We start from the raw sequence: 23,303 nt of genomic DNA on the forward strand, positions 1-23,303 counted from the left end.
CATTCTATAGTCAGAAGTAGTAAAAGCAATTAGAAAGCTAAAGTATCGAAAATCAGATCACAGCAGAGGTTTTAAAAGAGGTAGGAGAGGTTGGAGTAAATGTTATATACCTGATCTGCAAAAACATTTGAAAGACTGGCGAGTGGCCCGACGATTGGGCAACGTCCACTTTCATCCCTAAATTAAACAAAAAGGAACTCTGCTAAATTGCAACAGCTACAGAATAGTAGTTCTGGTAGTAGAATGGTTAGGTTATAGAACAAGCGGGATTTGTCCCCGAAACTAATAAGTGGACAGTAAAAATAAACAACACGTATTCCAATAATTTCAAATCAGACGCCAGTGTCAGGCAGGGCTGCATAATCCCTTTAACTTTATTTTATTAAAGCTATTAGATGGATGGAGGGGTGGAATATCAGTTGGTCAGAAAACCAGTGATCTCAAATATGCCGACGACACATTGATTATCTCTTCAAAAAGAAAGGGAAAACGTAATGAGAAATAGGAGAACAGCAAAGAGTATCGGCTAAAGCTTAATAGAAGTGAGACAAAAATCATGATAATTGACAGAGCACAGAACAGTCTTCAACACATTAAAGAAATTGGAGCCTTCGAAGTAGAAAATAGTTTCATATATCTAGAGTCTGTTCTCTTATAGAGGACTTACTATTCCAAGAACAGCTATGATGAAACTGGTACCAATTTGGAAAAATTCAAATATAACAATACACGCGAACCCTGAAGAAAGCAGATAAAAATAAAATAAAGGCTTTTGAGATGTGGGTATACTGCCACATGTCAAGAATATCCTTGGTTGAACATCGAACAAATGTATCAATACTACAACAAATCAAAGTAAAAAATAGACTTCTTAAACGAATACAAAAAAGTATTTGCAGTATTTTAGACAGATTAGAAAAAGACCTAGGGGAAGATCTCCAAGTCGTTGGATGGATCAAATAAAAATACTGATTAATCGAGGAATTATGAAAGAATTGTATAAATATGATGGTGTCACCACATCACTAAACGGGATTAGGACCGAGGAGGAGGACAGACTTATTAAACGACTCTCATACTATTTAAATTTCATGTTATAGGATAATTTAGACTTAAGGAAAGTTCAAACTAGTTAACTTCAGGGCATACTTTTAAATTATTTCTCACTTATATCGAATGTTTTGGAAACTATCAAAAGCGGTTAGTTTATTGAACGAAAAAACTAACTGCTGATGATAACCTAATATAGACCGAAACTTCGGTGAAAAAAGTTTTTCCTTAAAAATAAACTACCTGCTATTTTCTATAATGACAAGTTATACAAATGCTGAAATAATGAATAAGTGGCATTATAACAACAACAAGTGGCACTGTGTACTCGTTATCTTATCCCTTTGAAATATCCAAGAGATGCAAATTTTTATGAACAAGTTAAATGGAACCATGGTATGGTCTTCCATCATGTATTTTGTTTTCATGGTCAAGAGTATCAGCATTCCTTCTTACTACTAGACAATTAGTTGGCTACAACTGTAGCTTAATGTTAGAGACCATTAAGGTATAGTATATAAGGTAATGTTAGAGACCAATAGGTATCATTATAAATAGGTAACCATGTTTAAAAATAAAGAATTTTTTAACATCCTCAACGTATAGAAAACTACAACGCCTCTAAGTGTTACAAAAATTATCGTTTAACCTTCCAAAAGTTACAAACTGTAGACTGGATCTTCAAACTAGTTGCAATGGGTTATACCAAAAAATGAAAAATAAAAATATTGCAATATACATATAATTTTATTAAATATATTTATTTATTTTTAATTTTTCTGGTACTGTAGGAACACTAGCAACGTAATTTTTAGCCCATTTATACCATTATTTAAAGTTTTTTGAAAACATGGTTTATTTATTTTGTTCAGGTTCTTAAAAAGTTGATGTTTTGATCCACATAACTTTAAAAATTTATTCGCTTATGTATATTTTAATTTTCTACTTTATGACTGTATTTGTGCTCTCTATACTTCCAAAAAAACACTAGCTTGGTCAAATAAAAATAAAATCAGATCATTACAGTATGTTCCTATCTATCATCCTTATCGTTTAACATAGTTTCTGCTAAATATCCTAAACTTAGTACTTTTTCTACTGGGATTAATAACTTTTCTTACCTCTTGCATGTGAAGATTTAGAAGGATTATTCGACAACTGTTTACATATTTGACAATAAATCTCATCCCTTAATTCGGCTCTTAATATTCCATGTCCGATAATAAAATGCAACTTTTCCAAATTACTTGTCGGCCGAGACTCGAGCCACGACTGGTAACTGTCCGCCGTATACTCCTCCTCTTGTAACTTCCTCCTGACATCCTCTCCTAGTTTGTTTTTGCGTTTTAGTGTAAGGGAAACCAGTTTATTTCTTATTGACCTAAAAAAATGTCAAAAGTAGTTACAATGGTATATTAAGTAATAGGTTCATTACCTGGGTTTCTGTTTAGTAAAGGATTCAGGATCCATTCCCATCAGTTGTGCCTCCTGAAACTCTTTACTTTTAATGAAATTTCTTCCTAAGGTTGCTGTTACTTTGGACATGACTGACGTGGTATCCCGTTCCATCGAATGGTACCTGGGTTCCGGTAAATCACCGGTAAAACGAAGTATGGTGATCCAAAGTGCTTGCGCAGCCTATTAAAAAAATATTATTATAACTTGCAGATTTTTATTAGTCATATAGTATGGTATTTAGGAGGAAATTATCACTCATTTATAACTAGATGAATAATTTCTTCAGTCTACATGTTCTTTATTTCAGGTCAAACAAGTAGGTTCAAGAACTCACTCCAAATGTTAAAGAATAAAAGTTTGATTATCAATATTAGCTAAGTAATGATACTCTTTACTGTTTTTTATTATTACCCAATTAAATAAAATCAAATCTAGAATCTCTTATCTACTTTCCACATGTTCCTAATCCATATTTTATGTTTAATTGCAATATATCATTTTACTCTAAAACTACCTGGAAAATCGTTACAAATCTTTGGACTGTTTGCTAAGTAATAGATATGCCTTTGTAAGATAGATGACCTAACTTGGGGTAATGCAACATTCTATCGATTTACATTTCACGTATCTAAGTTGTATTGTAAATCACTGTAAACTTTTTAAAACAACTACGTCGACGTGGAGTACGAGTATACAACTTAATGAACTCCACTGCATTACAACAGAACCCATCAAAATAAAAAAAAGCATATTTCAAGGAGACGAACTGAGTCTATTATAGTTCTGCCTGGCAATGAACCATTTGTCAACAAGATTAAACTCCATATGGATGTAACATGTAAAACTCTTGGCAGGCACTAAACATTAACTTTAGCAATAACTAGGAACTGCAGATGAGTTACCAACTGAAATAAGGATACATTTTGGGATGGATAAGTATCAAACATTAAGCATTCAAAAAGAAAACGTATACCATGGGAACAGATTGAATTGATACAAGCAGAAGAGACCTACACGTATTTAGGTATAAGGCAAGCACAAAAAAAAGATCAACGGACAATGAAAAAAGTAATAACATCCAAATTTGATAAAAATGTAAAACAGTTTTTAAAAAATGGACTGAATAGAAAAAACCTGTCTAAGGCTATTAACACATATGCCTGCTTAGTGCTGGTGTAATCATTTGGCATTATCGCATAGAGCCAACGCCATATTAATCACCTCCAAAGGAAAATTAGGAAACTGTTTACTAACCACAAAAATCTTGCTTCCGCGATATAAGGGTGAAAGAGGACCTGCAAACTTACTAACTAAATCGACGAATTACTAATCTAAGAAGTTATTTTTACAGAAAGCCTGCTGAATCACCTCTATACAAGTTGATGAATTCACCCCACTCAGGTTAAAAGATTCATGATATTCAAATACATCACCAAATCACAGCTGAAAAAGTACAGAGCTGAAAACAAAAACGCCTACATGGAAGACATATTAAAGGGGTCATGCAAGAACATGCTGTCAAAGTCGCATCAAACTATTGGCCTCGAGGTCAAATGTTTCCTGAAACAGGGGCTATTAGTTACACAAGATCAATTAAATCGTACTCATAACTATTTAAAATGTATAGCAAAAGATACAGATGTTTTTGTATCTTTTTGATTGAAACCATCCAGTATGTAACAGGAGAATGTCAAATATTTGCACTTACTGATTATAAAGAAAGACATGATGCGGTAGCGAAAATTATACACCAGGAGCCTTGCTTTAAAATTAAATCTTTTGTAGGGTAAGAAATCTCCATAGGTCTCTCCCTGAAACTATTTTAGAAAACGATAACTACAAACACTGGAATCGCACCATCTTGACTGATCAAACAGTTAGACTAACAGTTCTGACATAGCGCTAGTGGGTATAAAGAATAGGAAGATATGATAGGGGTTGACTTTTTTGGAAGGAAGACGTTGATTGAGATGATTTGAGGCAAATACAATCTGCTTCAAAAACATGCAGAGAAACTTTGTAAATACTGCAATCTAGAATTTATCTACAGCGACAATAGCAAATGGCGAAAGTTAGGACTGTCCCAATCATATTGTCAACCACAGAAATTGTACCAAAAAACCTTATAACAGAAAAGAGCTAGGACTCAATCAGCATTTCTATAAAGAGTTACGGAAAGCGGTGCTACTGTCTACAGGTAGGATCGTTCAATTTTTGGGATCCAATATCGTCGATCGTCCCCATGGGCCCGATAATTTGAAAAAGGCTCTCTAAAGTAATGTAAACAAAGTGTTTCATCAAACTATGAAATTAAATGATTCAGTAAACACAATGTAGAGATTGGGAATACTTTTTGCTTAATTTGTCTGTAGAGTAATGTGACAAAAAATAAAAAAATATTAATTTATTCAGAATATATATTGCAGAAAATATTCAATATCTACGAACCAAGATGATGCAGACGGAAAAATGACTAATTTAAATACAGGAAACATTCTTATAAGTGTTTAAGACTAAATTAGTCTCTTACCAATTGATCTCCTTGAGTATGCAAAGGCAACAAAGGATGCTTCAACGGCTTTCTAGAATACTGGTGTCCCACATTACCCTGGAAATAAGTCGCTGCAAACTTTTGAAATTTGAACTCGCTTAAGTCCTCCTCATCATCCGATACAGTTTGCATCGGACTAATAATTTCGTTTTCATTGGTTTGCGTTGGTAAGTCATTAAACACAGAAGTTTCTCTGCCAGGACCCGGTGCCTCGCTCGAACTGTCCGGAAGAAAATCGAACATGGCCTCGACCAATTTTGAGTCGTCCACCGGTTCATCCGCTTTTCTCGCCGCGTCGTTAATAATATTTTTTTTGATTTCCACTCGTTTTCGCTCTTCCAGCTCCAACTCCATTTCTTTCCTTTCCATTTCGTACATGCGTTCGCGATAGTTTTGTTCGGCGATCTCTTTCGCTCTCTTATTGCCCGCATCTTTTAACTGTCGTTCCTCTTTTTGTTTCAATTTTAGCGCTTCGACGTGTTTCTTATGTTCAAATTTCAGTTTTTTGTATTTACGTTGTGCGATCATTCTGCGTACGTGTGATTGGATTTTGATTATCGCCCACATCTTATGACCGTATTCGCGACGTACCAGGAAACCTCTGGCATGGGCCTAGAAAGAAATTTAGAAGAAACATTATTTTGATATGTATAGGAGCTTAGAAAATTAAAAGGCCCTTCAATGTTCTAAGTATAGGAGTTTAAATGATTATAGGAGTGTATATCAATATACTGAAATACTAGAAGTTATTAAGTAAACACGAACTGATAAATTGGGAAGATATGTTGGTCAAAGAATAATGCGAGTATTTAATTTATAACAAGATGATATTTCTATTAGAAATTATTGCTCAGACCTCAAACTAGTCATTCAGTAATATCTTGTAGCGTATAAGCAGATATCGAGTTTAGTGTTGTTAGGTTATCCTAACAACAGCGTATGGTGTGTAAGATTCAGCACGAAAATAGCTGGGAACATTGTTAATAGAGTAAGGCGAATCTCTGTACCACCTGAAAAAGAAATACGTACTTCACGAAACTATTATGTGATCCAGGGGTCAATCCTCGAAGCATGTTTTATTTACGTATTAAACTAAGAGACACTGATGCTCTCGTGTGTAAGCATGAAGTGCGAGCAAAGAAGTGAAAGATGTCGTGGTTGAAATTTAAGCGAACCATTCAAATAGAAATTTTACACAAATTTAGAAATATAAATACACATTTGTAAATAGGTTTCTTACCTGTAATCCAACAATATGCCCTCTCAAATGCCTAAACCGATGAGACAACACCCTTGCCCTGATCAAAGCCTGCAACCTCATGTATCCCACTTTCATCTTCTTATATCGCTGCCGTTGAGCATACCCCTTCCAATACTTCTGCACGATCACTGTGGCTGCCTTCAATCTTAAAAACCTTCTGCGATAGACCCAACCTCGGATATTTCGTTGCAAAATTAGTATTTTCTTAGTTAAAACTCTATCGCGTTCCTGCTCCAAAAATAAATCGTGCGCATCCTTAAGGAACACTTTGGTGTTTCCGAATTGATAGTCGGATCGGCCCAAGACAATTTGACATATGCGAGTAGTGGCCGCTCTACAATCGGTTTTATGCGCCGGTGGCACTCCAGATATTAAAAATCTATAGCGGTCGACAAACTCTCCGAAAGTGTGTCTTATGGGGTATCCAGCTCGTCTAATACGAATAGTTTCCATCATTCCAGAGTACCTCAACTGCCTGCAGCATAACGTTCTATCAAAGACCATGGGTCTTTTTAGTTCATTTGGTTTAATGCATCTTATAAAGAACGGTTGGCAATTCGATAAAGTCCTCATAAGTAAGTCCAAAGATCGTTTAAACTGAGTTGATAAAGTCGGAGCGCGTTTCCTAGTCTCCGACCCCATACCAATCTCGTCGTGGAACAATTGTTGCAAAAACTTATCGCCACTGATCGCCACAAGCTGCAACAGATCGGCACTAAAAGTATCCCGGTTTTTTTCCAAAAAACTTCTGGTATCATAAAACACGATGCCGGCAAAATGGTTTAGGCCAAAACTGGTGTTTATATCTGATTTGGGTTTTAAATAGTTGCGATGCGCGCCGTGCTGCTTGTGAAGTTTCGCGAGCATCGTTTGGTCGGTGCCTTTGGGAAATTTGCTTTCTTCATCGATCAGAGCCATGATGTTCAGCTGTTTGATGGCTATTAGGTCCAGGGCATCTTGGTTGTCCACGAATTCGATGTGTTGCCAATTGATACCTAAATGATAAAATAAATTAATTAGACAAAAATGTCAATGGTAAGATCGGTAAGGTTAATATTATTAAGTGAGATCAACACTATCAGCAGATACTTCTATTTTAAGTATGAAACTATAATTTTTATGAAGAATAAAATATAGGTTGGGGAATTGAAGATTACGCATTATCCAAATTAATGGCACACTGCTTCCTCTCGTTGATGAGCGGTCGTCTGACAGGCATTTGCTGTTTATATTTTTTACAGTGTAACAATAATAATATCGGCGCTATTATTTTTCTCTCAACTTATTATGACTAGTAGTATAAACATACTCCTTTCGACAAAAATGTTCAAATTATTAAGTAACTTTATGGAGGAAATTCGGCAGTACAATGCATTTGTATGGGATTCGCCTTCAACTACATTTAAAAATAGATTGTTTCCTTGCGACAAACAATTTTAAATATTATTTCGAATTTTGAGACACTAAAGTACAAGAACCTTCTATCAAAAAGGCCTAGAAGAAATACTTTAATTTTCATTATGCGCAGTATGCAACATATTAAATATTTTGATCTATGATTCTATGTGGGTTGTACATTGATGTATATAAAGTATGTATGTATGTATGTTTTAAAGCGCTTATCAGAAACCTATTTTAGAAAATTTTGCGAAATTTTATTGCCAGTCACCCACACCATAATGGTACAAAGGCGCTTACCAATGTCGTACTGAAAAACAAAGACGTAGCAGAGCAAAATGCTCACGTAGGAGTTGCTATATTTCGCTGTTAAGTACTTCTCTATGCATAATGATCAATTTTCCAACCTGTATGTTAACTCCTAGTTATAAAGCGTATTTTAAGCATCTATCCGAAATTGTCTACTCCTCTTGTAAGCTGTAAAATCTATTTTACGTAAATATATAAATTAATAGAAATCGTACTGAGAAACGCCTCCGTTTTGATGTAAAAAAACCAAACATTTGGCTTATTTAAATATTAGCAGAACATTTGTATCACCATAAATGTTGCACCCCATATCACCCTCAATACTTCTCCGTGCTATCAGAGTAGTTTTAGCCTTTTTAAAATATGTTATTTTAAAGTTTTTATAATTGGTAGCTTTAATAAGCTAAAAACCCAGTTTTTAATATTTTGAGTTGTTTAGATTCTTCTAATTCAGTGGTCAAGAGGAGACATATCTGCTGATTTTATAGATATTGTCAAAAAAAAGAAAAAAAAATGGAAATTTGAGTTTATGCTGTATCTTTTATTTACTTTTTTGAGGGTTTTCAAATCCGAAAAAATATCAACTCGAATATAGTATAAATGTATATAGCACAATTGGTTTTTGTTAAATCATTATCAATTGGTTTATCTCTTATGGTTGCCATGTCGAAATTATAAAGACAAAAAAAACAAATTCTTATTAACTTTTGTAACGCTAATTGAAAAGAGTAGGAGGAGGACTTTTCAATCAATGGATAGTATACAATCTAGCCTCCCTCAAAAATTTGATCGCGTGTCCATCTAATTACATCTTACATGGCTGTTTGCAGTGGTTCTGGATTGGTTATAGAAGTATGACAGAGTAGACCTGAGCATACCTGAGTAGACCTGAGCTAAACCTACAGCAATTTTGTCAGGTATATATATAAAGTACAAAATACCACTGAGAAATTCAATGTGAATTTTAAAATGCTTCTGATAAATAAATGTCCGACAACTTCGTCAACGACTGGATTGGATAGGAATTGTGTGTTTGAAGGAACTTTTCTGTTACATTATAAAAATACATTAATGAAGTCACTTTATTCTTTTGTTACTTATAGCTATTATTGCTTATGTACGGCGAAAATTATAGGCAATACTTAAAATTTCAAATATTTTTTTTAAATAAAAGTAACTCATGCGACACCATTTTGAAGGTTTATTAATCATTAATTTAATCCTCAAATTTGGAAGCATTTGGTTTTTGAATTTGGTCACTGGACTTGGCATGCCTTTGATGCCTTCTATGGGGTAACGTCAATCCTCAACTTCATAAAATTGTTCCAGATTCTCGCAATGAATCAATGTATTATTATCACTGTGTTTGCATGAATAACCACTGCAACTCACCATAATGATAGTATTGAAAGAGTTACATACGCACTCGGTAATCTAACCATCAAATCCCCTGCAATTTGATACCCCATGAGCAAAATTATCTAAACAGTTTTAGATGACGGATCCTATATAATGAAAATGATAATGTATCCGGTGATGTATGTAATTATTCTTAAAAAAAATACGAATATTCTTAACAAAACCAAACCCCCTTACCTTCCAAATTGTACTCCTCCTGCTCCAACTTAAAAATGTGTCTAACGAAAAACTGTTGCAAGTTCTCATTGGCATAATTAATACAAAATTGTTCGAAACTATTATGATTGAAATTTTCAAATCCGAAAATATCCAAGACCCCAATTGAACTCCTTTGCCTCTCTTTCGGTCTGTATATGGCCGCATTGATCTTTTTTACAATAAACACGAACAACCTGCCATAAATCCCTTTAACGAATGCATCTCGTACATCAACGCTCTGCTCTCTAGACAGCGTTGAAACAACCGTTTCGCCATGGGCAATAAGAGTTTTTCTTGTCAAGGCGTTTATTAAAGGTTGAACTGGTACACCTAAAAAATATTTACAAATTATAACAAACCTACTAAATATTCTTCCAATGCAAACCCAGCAAGTTGGCAACGCGATGCACGTTGGTTGGATCAGGAATTTCAGTCGCGTCTAAATTGTCCACCACGGTAGCCTTGTATTTAATGTTACCGATGTGCAAGAGGGCCGCCAAGAGTTTCATGATTTCCCAAATTTCTTGATCGGAAAATAGTAAAACTTTCATGGCGCTTCGGATGTCTGCGAATTCGGCAGTGTCATCTCGGCCTTCACACGTTATACTACCACCCTGGGTAAGAACATTTATAGTAAAGATTAAAAAAAAAAGACACATAATTTAGTAAATGTTAAAGTCAAATTAAGGGTTCTTCGGATTAAGAGAATTTTAATGCAGTTTTTAAAAGTTCATTTTTTTAAATTTCTTGTTGCTATGGATTATACTATATAAGTAGCTAGAGGTCTGGGAATTAGCAAAAGATGCACTACCTTTCTGAATTCTCCATAATAAATTCCAGGGTTTCTATTGATATACTTTTATAATTATTGGAAATACTTTGAATAAAAGCCGCTGTGAAAATATCTTACTATATTTAGACGGTTTCGCTAAGACATATTCACCACATGAAATTATGATTTATATGTCTTATGGATATTTTCATGTAATATCAAATAAAAAATTCCAATCTATCCTTAGACATATCGGCCTAACTCTTATGATATATAAACTATCGAAAAGTTTGATAATTACATCATAACAAGAAATAGGGGTTTACAAAGATACATTGTTCCTCTTCTACATTTTAGTCACAAACTTAAAAAAAAAAACACAAAATTTTGGATAAAAAATGGATCTATATAAATTTTAAATCAAAGATGTGTAAGGAAATAAGCTAGTTATAGAATGTTAATTATTTTGAAATAATAAACTATGCATATTATTTGTATAAAGAAAAATATAGATTTTACTGTTTCTTTTTTATCTATTTTTAATTTGTTGTATACATATAAGTAATATCTATTTTTTTTTGTTAATTATTTATGTTTTTAGAGTAAATAAGTGACAAACATACATGGAACACATTATGTTGTACCTAGCAGTATTTGGAATTTTGCAAGTACTAATATAAAGTATACTGAAACATACATACATGCTGTGTCAAAAGTGTGTTGACATGAAACATATTTTTTTAAATAGAACAATTTCTATCTCGAATTGTTATTAAAGAAAAAGTTAAAAATTGTTAATTTAGCAAGTAATATACAGTGAGGACGCGCAGGTTGGCACAAATTTATTTAAAATGGAGAGGTGTGTTCGAAAAAAAACGCTCGGACATTTTTTTGATGATGAATTCATGTATACAGGGTGAACCAAAAATAAGCAACGACCATCAACTTCAATTTTTTAAATGGAAAGACCTATTTTTTATTCCATTTTTTAATTCTGCATAGAATTTTAAGTATATTTTGTATACCATGTCTTATACCTAATACTTACATTATTAATAAATTTGCAACTGTTGGGGTCATAGTTTTTTAACAGGTTTATTTGATTGTTAACACCTTGTCACCATTTAATCGCATGGAAATAGTATGTATTACTTTACGTAAATGTTAGTAAGTGTCAAGTGCAGTTGCAAAGTTTAAAATTATGGCACGTTTAACTGAAAAACATAGAATTGAAATTTTGATGATGGTAGGATATAGCGACAAAACTCGAACACAGGCCGAAGCCTGCGATCTGTTTAACAATAAGTACCCGGAGAGGCCTATTACATGTTCGGTAGTAAGCAAAATTGAAAAAAAGAGCTTAGAGATTTTGGTCATGTTAAAGACAAATATGACCTTGACCGTCACACGCTCCCAGAAACAGACAATTAGATATTTTGCTCGATTTACAAGAAAATCCACATAAATCAACTCGACAAGATGCTGCAGATCAGTCGGTTAGTAAATCCTGTGTTCTAAAATATTTGCATAGGAATAAATAGCATCCATATAAAATTCATTTAATTCAGGAGCTTATTGAAAATGATCACATCCGCAGAATAGAGTTTTGTGAAATAATGATGAATAAATGTAATGCAAACCCACAATTCTTAAGTAAGATTGGGCACCAGAAAATCCACATTGGAGTATGAAAAGTCACACACAATTTCCCAAGAAGTTAAACGTATGGGCAGGAATTGTGGGCACGTCAATTGTGGGTCCCTATTTTATTGAAAGCGCACTTACCTCTGAAAAATATTTAGAGTTGCTTCAAAATCAGATAGTAACTAGTTTAATAATTGCACTTTATCGAAATGGTGAAAACTCATTTATACCGGCAGATTCGATATGATTTCAACAGGATGGCGCCCCTCCACACTATTCGCGAACAGTACGAGATTACCTTACCAACATTTTCCCAAATAGATGGATTGGAAGGGGGGGAGTTTTATTGAATGGCCAGCAAGGTCGCCAGATTTAACCCCATTGGATTTTTATCTATTGGGGAATCTAAAATCTAAAGTTTATTTTGATAAACCTGAAAGTTTAGAAAAATTAAAAAATAGAATTAGAGCCAAAATACAACAAATCCGGCCTCAAACAATAAGTAAAGTATTACAAGAATTTGAATATCGACTTGGTTACTGTCAGGAAGTTAATGGTCAACAATTTGAACATTTATTTTAATTTTTTTGTTTTATTTTCTTTATAAACTGTTCTAAAAATTCATGGTTTTTATAAAAAATTTAATCGCAAATTTCTTCATAAATATTGAGGTTAGGTATAGGACATGGTATATACAAAATATACTTAGAATTTTGTACAGAATTAAACAATAAAATAAATAATGGGTGTTTCTATTTAAAGAAAGTTGATAGTCGTAGCTCATTTTTGGTCCACCCTGTATACATGAATTCATCATCAAAAAATCGCTGTTCCAACTTGCGCATCCTCACTGTATAAAATAAAAAAAAAAACAAGTAAACTTGGCAGGTACTATTCATAATTCTCTACGGTTATAATTGATTTTCTGTGGTTTATAATTATATAACATTGGTACCAGAAGAATGGCCAGCAAGATTTCCAGATCTTACACTGCTGAATTTTTCTCTCGGGTTATTTAAAATTAATTAAAAAATAAGTGTATAAGAAAACATGGGCAACTTCAAAAAAATCGAATTTGTTGAAATACTATTAATAATATGTTGGAACAATTTATAAATAAATTAGCAAGTTAAGTATTGTCAAAACTGGCTGGCGTGTTCAACACATGATAAAATTATTTTGAATCGAATTTATGCTTTTATTTTATATTTTTCTTTAAATCTGTTAAAGATATACAAATTATATGTACCAACCAGAATACTTTATTTTGATGTACCAAGAATATTCCCAAACTGGACTATATATATCTGTATATGTATGCACCTTTTATTTTTTGTCAGTCGTTAGTGGTATATGAGGAAAGCTTAATGAAAACTTTTTCTTTAATTTTTTTAAAGTTAGATTTTCTTGTTCTTTTAATATTTAATCAATATACCCATCAAATGTTTGATAATGAAAATTTAGTGTAAGTTTTCCTTGAATATTTCAACTGTTTTAAGAATATTCTTGGAAATTAATGAATAAATCAGTACATCAGTTTATTCGATGTGTATTCGCGTCCCGTAGTTTAACGGCTGAATGGATTTTTTTAAACCTACAATTTAAAACTACAATATAAATTTAAAACTATTTGTTTAAAGTACCAAAGTAGATGTGTATGATATAGATATGTATGTCCAATGTATGATATATAAATCGCTAACTGCAGAAAGGCTACATTTCCATTTTTTTAATAAATCAATATTTACATATATTGCGATTCCAATATTGTAAATACATCAGTTACTGCAGAAATCGGACATCGCTTTACAGTATCAGCATAGTTACGCCTGATATTGTAAAGCGATTTAATTCTTACTTCAGTGCAATCAGATGAAGTTGCGTGCAATACATTGGCTAGGCTAGTGCGAATTGAAAGTATTGTTATCTCATTTTAGTACTATGTCATAAAAAAGATACAAATATACTCAAACGGCATTAACTTTGTCAATCTGTGTACAATACTGCGTGTCATTCAGTACACAAGACAAAATTCAACACAAACAATCAAACAACTTGGAATATTGTACGAAAATAAAAAATGAGTTCCAGTTCAGAAAGTGAAGTAGAAGTTTCGAAGAAACAAAAAAAAGGTATTGTTAATATTGATGAACATTAAAGAAATATAATAAAGAAGGCAAAAGTGCAAGTGTGGTTGTTGATCAATGGTAATTTGTAGCTACATTTTGAAGTCGATATTGCTAAAACTATTTCTGTTAGTTGCTTCAAAAAATGTTTAAACTATGTGAGTGAAGAGGAAAAACAAGGAATGTTTAATTTTTTTTGTTTTTTTTTTACTGCCAACAATTCTTGTACATCTAAGATCTCTATTATTTTAGCTTACTGTTTATACTTTTGAAATTCATAATTTGAAATCTTAAAATATTGCTTGATACGTCTACCATGACGGAGAGGGTATTAACAGTGCAAATGAAGTATGTTCTTTCCTTAAGCATTACTTAAATCAAAAAGTCACAAAAGATTTTTACCACTACCAAAACTCTTTATTTTACTCTCGACACGCGTTTCGCTAACGAGGTTAGCATCTTCGGGAGCAGATTAAAACTGTTAAACTGTTTTGTGATTTAAGAGTCACTCCAAAAGTTCCAACCATAGGAGTATTACATCAAGAAGGTTTGCAAAACTATATAAAGCTTCATAGTTTTTGCAACAACTGCAATGGGTAGAATAAAAACAACAGAGTGTAAGATTATAATTGTTGGTGGTCACAGTTTTACAAAAAAACCTGCCTGACTGATGAATGTTACGGAAAAAGTGTGCTATGATCTCAAATGAAAACCTTTTCTATTGCCTCCTTCCATCATTTGACTATTTCTACCACAACTGAAGTAGTTTGCCGTGAATTTATAAACTGTCCTATTATTTGACATTTACCAGCTCAAGAATGGCAATAAGAATTTTTCTTAATGTTCAAGAAAAGTCTACTCCGAGACGATACCTATTAACAGTAAAATTCGTTCCCAAGGATTTTTTGAAATTTTGGAGGAGTATTGCAGCATTATTTTATTGAGGGTGGCTCCTAATATATTCCAATTTTCCAATCAGGCTTTGGAAATTTCAGGGCAGGTGGATGTTGTGTATACTGATTTGCTTATATCTATCTGCATCTGATTGGTACAGCGACTGACAGGGTTTATTATGAGATTCTTCGTAGGAGAAGGATCACATCTGTAGAAAGCCCCTCATCTACTCATTAACACATTTATTAATGAAGTGATATATAAAATCTGGTAATGAATACCCTCTTTATGCAGATTTCATGTTTATTTATAGTATATACGTGACTTTGATTATTAGGAATGCAGAATGATCTTAACATATTGTATATAACTAAGCATATTGAAATATGAGTAATGTGCTGGATGGAACTACATACAGAAATATATACAATATTTTAATTGTCATCAAATGATATATAAAAATAGGAATATTTTATTACAAATTAAATAAATCTGGAAAAAGTAATATTTATGTGGTAATTTCACATTTAATCTTATTATTCGTGTTTTAAGAATTTTAACTTTATTTTGGTTGAGGATTTTGTATTATATTTTTATCAGGATATTCTTGAATATGTAAATCCCATATAAAAAGTGAAAGCGAAAAATGATTTGGATTTTTTTGTAAATTTGAGGCTCTTTAGTCTCAATGGAAAAACTTTAATTAGTAATATTGTATTTTAGTTAAGGTGTTTTTCTTAAATTTATATGATAGTTTTAATCGGAAATCGCCAACAAATATTTTATTTTAGAAATCACTTAGATATGCATCTACTTCATAGACCACATATTGTGAATGCATCCTATGAACCTACTTTCAAAAATTTCCTGTGGTATACGTGGAAATTAGTCCTAACAGGTAGAATTTACGTCAATACCACCTATAATATTCCAAAGGGGGTATTGCGTAGGTGCATTTTATATTAGGTTCCATTTCGGCTTTCAATCTTTACAAAAATCCGTTAAAATTTTAACATGCTTACCCCGGTTAAATATCGATACTGTCCGGCATCTCCTAACTCCAGCTTTCGCTTCTCCTCCCTACTAAGCCCGGCCAACAAACAATAGAAAATATGATAATTCCGCTCCTCTTGATTCTGTGACACTATTCGACTCTTTTCTAGTAAATATTGTTCGATTTTGGCTCCCTCTATGACACCGTTAGCATTGAAGTGGATGTCGATGTACTTTCCAAATCTGGAACTGTTGTCGTTGCGCACGGTTTTAGCATTACCTATAAAATTTAAAATAGTTTAAGGGGTCGAATAGTTTTTAGAGGTACTTACCAAAGGCTTCTAGTATGGGGTTTGCTTCGAGGATCTGCTGCTCGATCCAGGAATGTTTGCCACTTATGGCCGCCAAATATTGTAAAATTAATTTGGTGCTTTCGGTTTTGCCTGCGCCAGACTCTCCTGAGATTACTATGCATTGGTCTTGGCCATACCTAAAAAGGAAATAACGAGAATTTTTATATTCTTTTAACTCTTATTTCTGCGAAAGAATTATTTATGAGTTTTTAATATTTTGCATTGGCATTGATTTACCATTTGCGTAGGATTATCCGATAAATGAAAGTTTCTAAGCTGGGTTTTTATGACACTTTATTATTTTGCGTTTTTTATTTCATTTTTAGTTGGTAGTTGGATTATAGATTTACAGTTTTTATAAAAAGGAAAAACGACGTTTAATTACAAAGTTTCATGTTTAATTTTTTTTGTATTGCCCATTAAGTTTAAGGGTAATTTACTCTTTTGCTAATATTTTATGACAGAGAGTTGTTTGACAAAAAATATGAAAATTTTGATTTTAGCTTTTTCATATATTTTTTGTGGAGTATTTTTTATTAATTTTTTTGAATGATTGATAGTATATCTTGGAAATAAATACTCCTCAAATATGTGACTAAGAGATTAATGCAGATTGATTATCCAGAAACCGCATTGTATATACTACAAGAAAAAAAATCTAAAAATTCAAGACTATACTAAAAGCAATAGGAGCAACTCAGCCAGCAGACCATTTCTGATTCCTCCAATAGTCCATGCACCTCTTTGTAGCCATTTGAAAGTTAATACCAACGATGGTTTTGCGTATGATGTATTGTACAGAGATTTTAGAACAGCAGATTATCGTGCAATTAATCAGTTGTTGTTCCTTCTCAAGAAATATCCAATTTTATCAGTCATATCTATTCTTACCATATTATGATTTCAAACATAATCAGGAAGCTATCTTCTCTCAAATCAAAATTTAAATCTCTCTCTTCAAACAGGGGTGTATACAGATACAGTACACTCTGTAGTATTATTCCTAATTATAGTTCCCGGTACTACAATTTTTAAAAATTTGGTCTATTCCAATCCCACTGTTATTATTGTTGTTATATTTGTTGTCATTATTGTTGCAGCAATAAATTGAATTTAGACCTTATAAATCTTATAAGAGTTATTATAATTTAAACAGAGAGACTAAATATTGATTTAGATAATTTATACATATGGGTAGCAATCAAAATCTTAAATTAAATACTGCCAAATCTAAAATTTTAATTTTATCATCTAAGTCAAACCTCTCGCCAGACATGGAAAATACGCTGCATATTATTTATATATGTTTTACTTCACATGTTCAAATCAAACAGACGACTGTTACTACAATAAACATATTTTAAAATTTTGAACATTAGACCCAACTCGTAAAACAATGACTCTGTCCTACCTATGCACAAGACTGAGGCCTTTAACCGTTTTTTTAAATAAGCTAAAGAAACGGAAAGTATGGGTTCATAATTTGATACTCTTTAACAATTTAATTTTTTTACACAATTTTTTAATGTTGACATACATGTGTATAGGGCATTCAGTAGCCAACTTTGTTATTGGTATAATTTATATCTAAGTGTATTTGATTTGTTACGTCTTCTGGATATATTTATTTGATTTCTTATATCTTCTATTTTTATAGATTCCAGGCTATTAGTAAGGGCTAATATGGGGTATTAAAGTTACCCGCTTCCTTCCTTACAAATTAATCCACCAATAACCCAAAAAAAAATAAAAAAATTTAACAGAAGCACTGAAATTAAATACACTATCTCAAGTGTGATTCAATTAAATGGAAAATAAGTAGTTCTTGCAATAGTGCAGTACCAAGTTGTCGGAGAACTTGTACATTCTAACATGCTGAAGCCATTCTTTTATATAATAAAATAAAATGAAACCTAAATTTTAATTCGTAATGTACAAAAACATTACGAATTAAAATTTAGGTTCAAATCAATATATTTCAAAGCTTTAACACCTTTAAAATTTAAGCTACTATGCTAAATGGTAACATTCCTCAGGTCCATATATCTAGAGATGCTTATTCTATTCTATTATACAGGCTGTTCCGTTGATCATGTTACAAACTTCTAGGGCAGATAGAAAACGTCAAAAGAAAAACAAAAGTTCATATAAACATGGGTCCGGAAAAGCTTCCTCAGGGAGCTAGAGCCCTTTGAAAATAACCTTTAAAAACTAGTTTTTTTTTAATAGCTCCGGAACTACTTTAGCTACCGCAACCAATTTTGGGAGGTAAATTATTGTTAGTACGTTTATTCTTTTGAACCTACTAAATAAAAAAATATTTACCAGGGGCTTCAGAATCAGGGGGGTATTTGGTAAATTTAGGCCTATTTCTTTAAGACTTTAATTTCTGCCCGTTTGGGCATTAGATTATGATGATCCTATGCTTTTTACATAAAAGATGCTCTTAGTAAAAGTCGGTAAATATCACCGTTTTTGTGGAAATTGACCGAAACCAAACTAAGATACAGCACCTGAATTAATTATTTTAATAATAATAATGCTAATTCATTGCCACTCTCAGTATTTTTTAAATTTGTCACTGTCGGTATTTTTTACATAATATTAATTCCCTTTTTATTACGGTTAAGTAATGGAAGATTACACTTTTGCTGAATACGCCGATATGCTTTTAATTTATGGGGAAGTTCGATGTAATGGTAGAGCTGCTTCTCGACTATATGAAGAGCGGTTTCCCGAAAGGCGAATCCCAGCTCACACACTTTTTGAAAGGGTCAATCAACGGCTCAGGGAGACTGGCTCCGTTGAAATAAAACGCCAAGATAATGGCGCGCAAAGGAACATCCGAATCCCGGATTTTGAGGAAGAAGTGCTTCAGCGATTTGAAGATAGCCCATCAGTAAGTACTCGAGCAGTAGCTGATGCGATGCATGTAAATCATGTTAGGGTATGGAACGTTGTTAAGCAACAGCTTCTTCGGCCCTACCACCTGCAAAAGGTGCAATCATTAGGACGCATTTATGCCCCGCGTGAATTTTTGCCAGTGGTTTCTTGACCGGTGTACAGAAGAATCTCAATTTCCAAAATATGTCCTTTTTACTGACGACGCTTTATTTACAAAAGAAGGCATTTTTAATTCTAAGAATAATCATGTGTGGAGTGAGGAAAACCCTTATGGTATTCATTTTAGGAGCTATCAACATATTCATTTTAGGAGCAGTCAATATGTGGGCCGGCATTGTTGGAGAACGCTTAATTGGTCCAATTATGTTGCCTCCTCATTGAACGGGAAATATTTAATTAAATTTTTTAACAAATGTACTGCCAGAACTATTATGAACTATATGATCGGCCCCTAAATATACGACAGAACTTATGGCTACAACACGATGGAGCGCCAGCTCAGTTTTCACTTATTGTCCGCGAGTTTATAAATGAAAATTTTGGAAGGCGCTGGATTGGCCGCGGAGGCCCTGTCACCTGGCCAGCGCGCTCACCAGATTTGACACCCTTAGATTTTTTTCTTTGGGGGCATATGAAAAGTCTCGTATATGAAACTCCAGTCAAGTCAGAAGAAAACCTGGTGGCCAGAATTTCCGCAGCTGGTAAGCAAGTAATCCAAACCACGCCTGATATTTTTAACCACGTCAACCTTAATATGGTGCGTAGATACAACAAATGTATCGATCGAGGCGGCAGGCATTTTGAGCAATTAATATTTTAAGTTTATTTTTGTAATACCAATCTTTAATAAAATTTGTTTACGTTTCTAAGATTGTTAATTTCTTGGTTTTTTATTACACTTAAAATCATTTAAACATTTTATGCATCAAGGTAATTAAAGTGACAGTTAATTAATTTGAGTACCAATTTAATAAAGTGGCTACCTTAATTTTTTTTAAACATTTATTTTTTATTTACGCCAGATTTTTTTTTTAATTGTTTATTAATAATAATAAGTAATTCATTTTTGTATCTCATAACTGGCTTTTAGTCAATTTTCACAAAAACGGTGATATTTACCATTTACCGACTTTTACTAAGAGCACCTTTTTTATGTAAAAAGCATAGGAACATCATAATCTAATGCCCAAACGGGCAGAAATTAAAGTCTTAAAGAAATGGGCCTAAATTTACCAAATACTCCCCTGATTCTGAAGCCCCTGGTAAATATTTTTTTTATTTAGTAGGTTCAAAAGAATAAACGTACTAACAATAATTTACCTCCCAAAATTGGTTGCGGTAGCTAAAGTAGTTCCGGAGCTATTAAAAAACTAGTTTTTAAAGGTTATTTTTAAAGAGCTCTAGCTCCCTGAGGAAGCTTTTCCGGACCCATGTTTATATGAACTTTTGTTTTTCTTTTGACGTTTTCTATCTGCCCTGGAAGTTTGTAACATAATCAACGGAACACCCTGTATATTATCATATCTCTAGAGATTGCTCTAAAGATAAATATTTAGCAAGTATTGATCAAAATGAAGAAGTGTTGGCCCTTTCAGACACTTGATGCATGCCATTAGAAATGATTTGTTAATCTGATCTTTTATAGAGACCTTTCTGAGCTCTTTTAGAGAGCTATGAGTTAAAATAAATTCAAATTCAATATATTACTTAAAATTGTACAGTATTGTTACAAAGTTAGTGTTTGTGCCCTAAGTCAGATTCTTGGCCCCACATAAGATATATGACGTTGACAAATTGTAAAATCAACCTTAGTCAAAAACACATGTTCTCTCGTGACAGATCTAGTAATATTAAGGCGTTGGGGTAGAATCTTATAAATGTTTTTATTCTTCATAAAGTTAAGGGTGCTCTTCAGGTAAAGTTCTCTTACAGTGAGAGCACCACTTTCCAAAAACAAATTGGATATCTTTTTGGTTTTTTATTTATTATTTTTAGTATATATTTTTGAGTGATAACCAGGTTTGTTAACATTGTGCTACACGCACTACCCCAAATTCTTATACCATAATTTAGAATGGATTCAGCCAGGGCCTGATAGACCACTTCCAACAACTCACGAGGCATAAATTGACGTAGTTAATAAAACTTATAAATTGTTTTCCTTATCTTTTTAGTTATGTAATCAATTTGCATATTGTATCTTAAATTTCTATCAATATAGACGCCATGGTATATTGTGTACGAAACTGAAGAAATCTTAGAATCACAATTTTCCATTTGATTTGCAAAACAAGATAAGTATGTATTGTTAGTTTCACAGATTCCTCTTGTTGATTAGTGTTATAAATCGAGAAATTTATAAAGTGGGTTTTATTACTATTTAGAGTTAGAAGATGCTGGTCCGTCCAAAGTTTAATTAATGTGATTTCTTTTTACTTAAAGCTTGACAAGAGCTGTATTCTGTGATTCAACTGAATGCTTTTGACAGGTCACTGAATATTGCTGCAGAATACTTTCCATTTAGATATTTCTCATTAGCAGTGCTTTTAGTCTTAAAAGTCAAAGTGTTTACAGGTTTGGAGTTAGTAAGCATGACGCGTATATATTCCAGGCGATTACATTAGATAGGCTAAAAAGTAATGAAATAGATCTTATTAGGAAAAAAACTGCCTCGTTTATGTACGAGTATAATAGTACAAACTTTAAGGAAAAAGAAAGAAACTCTTAAGTGAAGGAGGAATTCACAGCAAAGGCGAATGGGAAAAAAAAGAATTGATATAAATTGTTTTTCACCTTCAGAATAATGTTATAACCCTCTCCCCCCTTCACCAACAAAAAGAAAACCTAGATCCGTGCCCTTCGCTATTGGAGCCATTTGATATTTTATTTCTAATTTAATAATATTTATTTTATTCATTTTTCCAGAAGAAGTAATTTAGATCCTTCCTTGTTTGCTACACTAGCTCCATTAACCTTATTAACTAACTCTTCTAACTCATGCATTTCGATCCTGTGTAGATTGGATCCAGTTTCCTGCAATCCGTTTTATTTGCTCAATGTGTGGGTGGTCTGCCTCTACATTTAAAAGCTTCGGATCTTGGTCACCACTCTTACTCTATATTCTTTTTCGTCCATTTACCATGCCTTATTCTTGTTAAGTGGCCGATATGGTTCGATTAGTCATTTTATAAGAATGTTTCATTCCTAGCTTTGCTCTTTCCATTTTTCGTTGCCTCATTTATATTTTTGTGAGCCTTCTTCTTCGTTAATGTTAGAGTTTCCTGTATATGTCAATACAGGGATGACACACTGCTTGAAGACTTTTCTCTTAAGACATATTGGCAACATGAACTTTAGTACTGTGCTTGTCAAAAGCCGCCCATCTTAAACTTATCCTTCGCAGAATCTCGTGTGTATGGTTGCTTTGTCCAATATAAATCTCTTTGTGTCCTAAATATTTATATACGTATGTTCGTTCTATATTTTCGTTATTAATTTTTAATTTGTCACTTAGTACCAGATTGATCATTAACTGTGTCATTTTTTTAAATTTATCTTTTTTGTCTCGTTCTTTAGCCTTTCTAGCTTTATTTGACCTTGGATTTATTAACACGACGTCATCTGCGAAGGATAGGTGATTTAGTCTTTCTCCATCTATGTTTGTGCCTCTGTTTTTTCAGTTTATTTTATTTATATATATCTAAATACATACTTTGATTAAAAATGCTCAATTCTTTGTTTTCCTCTCTCTTTTTCTGGTTTTTTGGGCATATTTTTCTTTTTTGTTGGACAGTACCTTGCTCACAATATATTCGACAAGTATGGATTTGCACTACAGCCTACACATAAACTTCAAAAGAAATAAATATGCCAGTCATATACTCAAAATACGCATTTTCCACTTACGAGTACCTATAGCCAATCTCTTTGATGATTTTTCCCGTTACAGTTTTAGGCAACAACTAAATAACAT

General features: G+C 32.8%; 1 protein-coding gene across 1 annotated transcript in view; it reads right to left on the bottom strand.

Annotated features, from left to right (window-relative positions):
- LOC126743537 (myosin-VIIa) overlaps window positions 1-23,303 on the bottom strand; it is a 97,256-nt gene that overhangs the window by 18,193 nt on the left and 55,760 nt on the right. Inside the window, exons 5-12 of the mRNA XM_050450671.1 lie at window positions 16,406-16,563; window positions 16,103-16,353; window positions 10,030-10,258; window positions 9,624-9,974; window positions 6,300-7,315; window positions 5,039-5,671; window positions 2,486-2,688; window positions 2,172-2,431 (exon numbers count right to left, since the gene is read on the bottom strand). Coding sequence (XP_050306628.1) covers window positions 2,172-2,431; window positions 2,486-2,688; window positions 5,039-5,671; window positions 6,300-7,315; window positions 9,624-9,974; window positions 10,030-10,258; window positions 16,103-16,353; window positions 16,406-16,563 — 3,101 coding nt within the window. The remainder of the gene's footprint in view (window positions 1-2,171; window positions 2,432-2,485; window positions 2,689-5,038; window positions 5,672-6,299; window positions 7,316-9,623; window positions 9,975-10,029; window positions 10,259-16,102; window positions 16,354-16,405; window positions 16,564-23,303) is intronic.

Source organism: Anthonomus grandis, chromosome 13, assembly GCF_022605725.1.
Source record: "Anthonomus grandis grandis chromosome 13, icAntGran1.3, whole genome shotgun sequence".
In the NCBI taxonomy this organism is placed as follows: Eukaryota; Metazoa; Arthropoda; class Insecta; order Coleoptera; family Curculionidae; genus Anthonomus; species Anthonomus grandis.